We start from the raw sequence: 8,501 nt of genomic DNA, 5'->3' as shown, positions 1-8,501 counted from the left end.
GGTCTCTAAGAACAGGCAGGGTTCTTAGATCTGGCTGGTCTGATCAGGCTTAATGATCTGAGATGATCTGGTTTGGTACTCTAGGTTCGGTTCGGTTAGAAACGATGACTGAGTGAGTCGGCGTTGTGCGGCACTTCCTTAAATAGGTTTGGCGGGTGACGTGAACCAGAAGCCTGGCGCTGGGGATGTTGGGTAATGAAGTTCGGATGGTCTGAGCGGCTCTACGGTACCTCCCTAGAGGAGGTTGGCGGCTGAGAGGGAGGTTGCGTGACAACATCAGTTCTGGTTGCTTTACAGCAGGACAGGACACGGGAGAGAAAAAAAAAAGGACAGACTGCTTGAAGGAGCCACTTTTGTTTGTTTTGTCTTAATTTATCTGTTACTTGTGTGGAGAATGTTTTAAATAGTAATTGAAACCTTCACATGAGTTAAAACCCCTGAATGAGGACTACTTTGTAGAAGTTTTATCTGGAGCTCCTCTTCTGCAGTTCGAGAGGTGAGATCGGCCATGAGGGGCTGCCTTCTCCTCAGAACCACCGACTTAACCAATAACATCACATCTGACTAGGGCTGGGCATCGTTTGATTTTGAACGATTCCGATTCCTATTCCTCGTTTCGATTCCGGTTCCTATCAATTCCCGATTCCGATTCTTTGAAGACATGACATGTTTTACATGAGCCAGCTAACCACAGGTCCTACTTGATGAAATAATCTTAACTTCAACATGAATTTTAACTCTATGAACAACAACATCACCTTCATTTAGACAAAAACATGTTTTGGAGACAAAAAGAAGACGACTTGCAGCACAACCAGTGTGTTTGTTTCTGACCACAACCAAAGTGTGGAAGCAGCCTCTGGGATGAGAGGCTAAATGTCTCCAACACATCCAGAAACGTCCAGCTGTCTTCAGCTACAACTCTCAGGATGATCACGTCCAGGATGACTGAGAGCTACACCTCCATGCTGCAGCAGCTTCAGTCACAACAGGAAGTGGAACTTAAACGTAGCTGCTGTCAGTAACAAGCTAACAGGTTTAAACATTAAAACTCAACAGAAATAGTTCAGAAAGGAAATTAAAATGTTCACATATTTGTGTGTGATTTATTATTATTATTATTATTATTATTATTATTATTATTATTATTATTATTATTATATTTTTTTGTATATTTGTACGCTTTCACTGAAGTGCCAGAATCAATCCATGCTTCTAAGGCAGTTTCAGGATTAGTTCATGGAAAGCGTCCTTCTGATGATGTGGGCACTTCCGAGAAGTACAATCTTCTGGATTTCTTGGACAGTTGGGTTTCCAGGAATCTGTTTTGTTCTCTTTTCCAGTCCCTTCTTGATGAGGCCAAGTGCGCCCACTACGACGGGTATTGTTGTTGTCTTCATCCCACACAGTCTTGTGACTTCTATTTCCAGGTCCTTGTACTTTGATAGCTTTTCAAGCTCCTTGGTGGTGACATTTTTTTCAGATGGGATGGTCATATCAATCATGAGGCAGGTCTTCTCTTCTTTGTTTTTGATGACTATGTCTGGTCTGTTGGCCATGATTTCTCTGTCTGTGTTGATCGGCATGTCCCACAACACTGTGATGTTGTTGTTTTCAGTCACTGTTGGTGGTTGGTGTTCATACCACTTATCTGCAGCTGGTAGATGGAAATGTTTGCAGATCTTCCAGTGGATATAGCTTGCTGCCCTGTCGTGTCTGTGGATGTACTCAGTTCTGGCTAGAGTGGGGCAGCCTGAGAGAATGTGGTCAATGGTTTCTTCATATTGGCTGCACATTCTACACATGGGGTCTGTTCCATCTTTCATGATATTGTGGTGGTATGATCTCGTTGACAGGCTCTGGTCTTGTGCTGCTATCAACAAGCCTTCAGTTTCTGCCTTCAGTCCTGCACTGCGAAGCCACTGATGAGTATGATCTTGTTCTACGTCTGCTTTTTTATGTTTATTCATTTATCAGACGCTTTTATCCAAAGTGACTTACATTTTATAACCTATAGGGCATGTTGTGATCTGTGGGGGAAACCGGAGTACCCGGAGGAAACCCACGCATGCATGGGGAGAACACGCAACTCCACGCAGAAAGGCCGCAGCTGAGCAGAGTTTCGAACCTGCAACCTTCGTGCTGCGAGGCAACCGTGCTAACCACTGCACCACCATGCAGCTTTTTTTACTCTCAAGGGGTATTGTCCATGCATTGGTTTATCCTCCCATGTTTCTCTCATCCTTTTTTGTGCCCATTTCTTTGCCTCCCTTCTGGTGCTCTTGGCAAAGCTTGTCACTGTTTCTTTCTCTTTTCTTGCCACATCTGGGATGTTTAGTTCCTGTGCATATCGTATAGCTTCTTTTGTAACAGAGTACAGCTTCTTTTGAGTTTCATGTTGACAAACGAGGATCAGTAGGACATTGTCTGTTGTTTCAAGGTAGGTTTTCAATGCCATTGTTGTTGTTTTGTAAGCCATCTCAAGTTGGGTAAGTCCTCTGCCTCCAATCTGTCTTGGTACATACATTCTTTCAACATCCGCTTTTGGGTGGTGCATTCTTTCAGAAGTCAGCAATTTTCTGGTCTTGGTGTCTAGTTTCTTTACTTCTTTAAGTTGCCAGTTGATGATGTTAAAACTGAGTGTAACTGTTGGAACAGCTAAAATGTTGATGGCTTTGATCTTATTTGCAGCATTGAGTTCACTCTTGATAACAAGCCTGACTCTTCTGTAGTACTCTTTTTTTACTTTTTCTTTCATGGTAGCATGTTGTATTCCATCTCCTTCATTAACCCCAAGATATTTGTATGTATCCTCTTGATTGAGCTCCATTATGACAGTCTCTTGGTCCAATTGTATGTTTGATGTTGATGTGAGTTTTCCCTTTTTTGAATGTGACCTTTGCACATTTGTCAAGTCCAAACTGCATGCAGATGTCATCACTGAAGAGCTTGACTATTTGCAGTAGTCCCTCTTGTTGGTTATCGTTTTTGGCATAGGTCTTCAGATCATCCATGTAAAAAAGGTGGTTGATCTTCTTGCCTTGAACCTCATAGCCATGTTCACTGTTGTTTAGCATGGTGCTGAGTGGGGCTAGACATAGACAGAAAAGGAGAGGTAATAGTGAGTCTCCTTGAAAGATACCACACCTCACTTTTATTGGTCTTGTCTTGATGGATCTTTCGTCATAAGTGAGCACCATAGTGGTCCTCCATGATTCCATACTTGTCTTCATGAAGGTAATAAGTGTTGGTGAGATTCTATGAAGTTCCATTACTTGATGATCCATGAGTGTGGTACGCTGTTGAAGGCTTTCCTGTAGTCTATCCATGCTGTACTCAGGTTTCTCTTCTTCCCCTTGCTGTCTTCCAGTATCATCTTGTTGATCAGGAGTTGGTCTTTGCTTCCATAACTACCTCTCTTACAGCCTTTTTGTTCTGGTGGTAGCATGTTGTTGTTGTCGAGGAAGGTGTATGTTCTCTCTGCGATAATACTTGTGAGGATCTTGTACATCGTTGTACATATATATATATATATATATATATATATATATATATATATATATATATATATATATATATATATACACATATATATATATATACATATATATACATATACATATATATACACATATATATATACATATACATATATATACACATATATACATATATATATATATATACATATACATATATATATGCATATACATATATATATACATATACATATATAAGTAACCACTTACAAATTGTTAATATAGAAATGGGTCATTCTTAAAATGTAAATAAACACATTGGCCATTTTCACCATGCATAGGCTTCTGTTGATTCAAAATTGCAGCTGTAGGATTAATTTATCAGTGTAGCTGTAATCGAACACAGATCCAGGGTCAGACTCTAAGCCCCATTGAAATTAGATGGCTATCTATGCTTCCCTTTTTATTGTTAAGGGCTGAAAAATAAAACCAACTGAACATACACCTTAAGGGTCTGGACACAGAGGAAAAATAAACTACCCCCTCTAGTGGACAGGTCGGTGCTCCATTAGGGACTTATGGGAGGGTCCACAGTCGAGAGCTTTCTCTGAGAAATGGGACTAGAATTTTTCTAAATTACAACAGGTGATGTCTTAGTGAGGCCAGTTGTACTTCCTGTTTGAATCCTGATGTTGATTTGGCTATTTTAATTGGTTATTGAAAAGATTAGTGTGACTAAGATGAGCCCATCTTCCTTGTTGTTGGATGTTTTCTGTGATTTCTGAGGAACAGGAGCCAATTTCAGGGATCATCCTGTGAAGTTGTGCAGAGCTTCACTCTCAAAGGGTCTGGCAAGTCGTAGTAGATCCTGCTGATGTCAAACTCTGCTTTGTAGTGCAGGAGGTCCTGTAGAGTAAATGCATCACTTCGGCCAGTCCACACAGTCAGAGTGTACCTGTGAGAAGGGAGCATCATATAAACCAGGTGTGTCCAAAATGCGGCCCGGGGGCCATTTGCGGCCCTCAGAGTCATTTTGCGTAGCCCTCACTAGCATTTTTAGAATTGTGGAATTAAGACTCTCCAGGAGGAAGCTGACATAAATTTACATATTGTAATATTTTATGTACACATTTTTACTAATACATCTATTTTAGGCCTTTCTTGAGCAGAACTAATGAAAAATATATATTCTTTTAAAAATAATAATACAATTTGTGGCCCATGAGGTGTTTTAACTTCATGATTTTGGCCCTCATCTTGAGAAGTTTTGATATCTCTGTTAAACAGCTCAGACATGAGTGAAGAGATGGGATATGTGTTGAGCTTAGACTTCTGAACTGAGCATGAGCTCACATTGGTGTTTTTTGACAAAGCTCCTCGGATGAGAAGCAAAATGTCTTCAAGAAACCAAAGAAGTTCAATTGCCTTCATTTGAACCACACGGCAGAGGAAAACGTGCGCGCTCGGCAGCCTCTCTGCACGCTCGGTTTCTGACTCCGCTCGCTCGTTTGTTAAGGGGTTTTGGCACTCTGGAGGCGTGGCCTGTGGCAGATCTTCTCTGTCCTCTGATTGGTTAGTTTTGCCCGCACTTTACCCTCTACCTCATTGGCCCATTGGCTTCCTGTCGGACCAAAATGATGGGAGCTATATCTATATAAAAAAATCTGATATCCAATAGCTGTTGTCATAGCTCAGCTGGGAGAGCGGGTGACTCTCCCCCCGGAGGATCCAGGTTCGAGTCCGGGCAAGGAAAATAGCGTAGATGTTGTGTTGTTTTTTCCTAATTCCTGTGATATTATTTTACAGTTGTGACCGTTCAACTGTCATTAAACGTCCGAATGTTTGCTGGGCAGTGTTTTAAAAAGTGCACATAAGCTAGATGGTTTTAACCATATAAAATTACGTTTTTTGTGATACTGGAAAAATACATACTGAAATAAAACTACTGATTGAAAACTTTATGACTGTGGTTGTACAATATATGAGTCACTAATACACTGCAAACGCCCTTAGAGTGGGGCTTCCAGAGAGAGAGAGAGAGAGAGAGAGAGAGAGAGAGAGAGAGAGAGAGAGAGAGAGAGAGAGAGAGAGAGAGAGAGAGAGAGAGAGAGAGAGAGAGAGAGAGAGAGAGAGAGAGAGAGAGAGAGAGAGAGAGAGAGAGAGAGAGAGAGAGAGAGAGAGAGAGAGAGAGAGAGAGAGAGAGAGAGAGAGAGAGAGAGAGAGAATTTGTATTCTGTCAAAGTTGTAATATCACTTCAGCCACTCTTGAGAGGAGACTCCAGGTAAAAATAGACTTGTGGGTGTAGGTATGTTCAAGTTTAAAAAGTTCTTACCTCATTAATGAATTGTTTATTGTTTTCAGCATTTAATTGACAAATTATCCTTTCAAATAATTAATTGATGAGTTACATAATTGTCCATTTAGAATTGTTGAATGGACTGAGTCAAGTTTGGTGCACTTTATATATTTCAAAACATGTTTTTTTTATTTTAATGATGCATATAAATAATTTAAATGTTAATTTAATGAAATATTTCAATTTTTTCATTACCTCACCTTTGTTTTGACAAAAACAAGACCTTGCTGGATAATATCATGGAGAAACTATTTGTTCACAGTACTTGGCTCAGTGAGGATCTGTGTAAAGGAGGAGATGCTCAGAAATCTGTCTGCAGATTGTTTCAACCCAGACTGGAAGTGGTGGGCTGTAATAAGAAAGGGGTTCAACAACTGATTTATTTAACCAAAGTAAGGATTTACTAAAGCAAGTTAGTGAACAGAAAATGGCCAGTGAGGACTCTCCACCACACAGGAGAGACCCAGTGAAAGCAGAAAAACAGTAGGCTTTGTAGGCAGCACCACACCCTGAGCCCAGGTGCCTCCAAGGCTGCTTAACCAGCTGCCTACAACAGAAGAAAAACCTTCGACATCTTGTTTTCTCCTGGCTGAGCTAAAAGGCACGGAGAAAGATACAAAATATGACCAATCAGAGGACAAAGATCGGCCAGTGAGGTAAAGGGTAAAGTGCGGGCAAAACTAACCAATCAGAGGACAGAGAAGATCTGTGTTAAATTATGTTGATTGGTTGTGCTCTTACAGCTGTGATCAACGTGCATGTGTTAATAAAAGGGCGTGGTGCTGCTACGGTTGTGACCAGTCCCACTGAATGGTGCCTGCATGGTGTTTGTTCATCCCTCTGTCAAGATTAGCTGTCCGTCGGTTCTCCTGTCTTCCCTGTCTTCAAATGGCTGCGTCAACAGGTTATGGGCCCAGAAAGGAAAGTGGAAACCGATGGCAACGACTGTGTTTCGACGGAGATGAGAAAAATTATGAGTTGTGGGAGACAAAGTTTTTGGGTCACCTGCGGCTGCTGGGACTTAAGGAAACAATCCTACGCTCAGATGAGCCAGGCGAGGGTGGAGATGATGATGATGACGACGACGCCTCAAAGAATGAGGAAGCATACGCGGAATTAATCCAGTTTTTGGACGATAAGAGTCTTTCCCTCATAATGAGAGATGCCCCAGATGACGGAAGGAAAGCCCTGCAGATACTGCGTGATTACTATGAGAACAAAGGAAAACCCCGAGTGATCAGTTTGTATACTGAGCTGACGTCACTGAGGAAAGCAAATAATGAGACTGTCACTGATTACATCATCCGCACAGAGACTGCAATAACGGCACTGAGAAATGCAGGAGAGACGTTAAGCGACGGGCTGCTGATCGCAATGGTTCTGAAAGGGTTACCAGAAGCATTTAAGCCATTTGCCATTCATATAACACAAAGTGATGACAAGATAACATTCAGTGCATTTAAAACGAAGTTAAGAAGTTATGAGAGCACTGAAAAATTGAATTCCTCCTGCAACGATGATGCTGTTATGAAAGCTGGAGATTCGAGTATGAGGATGAGGGGAAAAAGAGACTTTACTCTGTTAAGATGCTACACCTGTGGCCAGACGGGGCATAAAGCACGAGAATGCGGCCAGCAGAAACAGTGGTGCACATTTTGCCGGAGCCCCACCCACAGAGACTCGAACTGCAGACGGAAATGGAGAGATGACGCAAAACACGCAGCTGATGAAGAATGTCACACATTTGCCTTCAAGATCAGCGACAGCGTCACGAACGGAGTGAAAGAAAGGTCTGATGGTCGACACAGGAGCAACTTCCCACATCATCACCGACATCGAGAAGTTTAGAAGCTTTGATGACACCTTCCTCCCGGAGAAGCACTTCATGGAGCTGGCTGATGGGAAGCGAACGAGTGGCGTCGCACACAAACGAGGCAAGGCCGTGGTCTGCCTGAGGGACAGCGAGGGACGTCCTGTGTCGGCGACACTGCAGAGGGCGCTCTACATCCCCACGTTCCCGCAGGACATCTTTTCGGTCAAAGCTGCGACCACCAATGGAGCTGAGGTCCACTTCAAGGAGGGAAGCAACCAGCTGATCCACAAAGACGGTACCAGGTTTGACATTAAAGAATACGGGAGACTGTACTATCTGAACACTATAAATAGCGAGAATGACTATAATGAAGAATGTTATGGATGTTATGATATTCAAACATGGCATGAGATACTTGGTCATTGCAATTATGATGACGTGTGCAAGTTAGAGAATGTAACCAAAGGAATGAAAATCAAAGGTAAAACTGATCAATCTAATCTAAACTGTGAAACCTGCATACAGGGAAAGTTTGTTCAGACTAGAAGCAGAGAGCCTGATGCGAGAGCTAAAGAAGCACTGGAGTTGGTGCACACAGACCTAGCTGGCCCTATAAGCCCAGAGGCCAAAGATGGTTTCAGATATGCGTTAGCGTTTACAGACGATTATTCAGGCGCAATGTTTGTTTATTTTCTCAAAGCAAAAAGTGGTACTGTTAAAGCAACAGAAAAGTTTATTGCTGACACTGCTCCTTATGGGAAAATAAAACGGTTGAGGTCAGACAATGGAACAGAATTCACTTCCAATGAGTTTCAGTCATTGCTTGGCAAACATGCAATAAAACATGAAACC

At 42.0% G+C, this 8,501-nt stretch overlaps 1 protein-coding gene across 2 annotated transcripts in view; it reads right to left on the bottom strand.

Annotated features, from left to right (window-relative positions):
• Positions 1 to 640: 640 nt before the first annotated feature.
• fam151b (family with sequence similarity 151 member B) overlaps positions 641 to 8,501 on the bottom strand; it is a 50,109-nt gene continuing 42,248 nt past the window's right edge. The window contains exon 5 of one of the 2 annotated variants that reach the window (XM_054737781.2): positions 641 to 3,091. In XM_054737781.2, the coding sequence (XP_054593756.1) occupies positions 3,061 to 3,091 (31 nt within the window). In that variant the 3' untranslated portion in view covers positions 641 to 3,060. Of the gene's footprint in view, positions 3,092 to 3,929; positions 4,435 to 8,501 lie in introns of those variants that run through there. The other variant, XM_054737778.1, reaches the window with a different exon arrangement.

This window comes from Nothobranchius furzeri, chromosome 17 (assembly GCF_043380555.1).
Source record: "Nothobranchius furzeri strain GRZ-AD chromosome 17, NfurGRZ-RIMD1, whole genome shotgun sequence".
NCBI classification, from domain to species: domain Eukaryota; kingdom Metazoa; phylum Chordata; class Actinopteri; order Cyprinodontiformes; family Nothobranchiidae; genus Nothobranchius; species Nothobranchius furzeri.
Note: the sequence above shows the minus strand (reverse complement) of the source record. Positions and strands in the feature narration are given on the sequence as shown.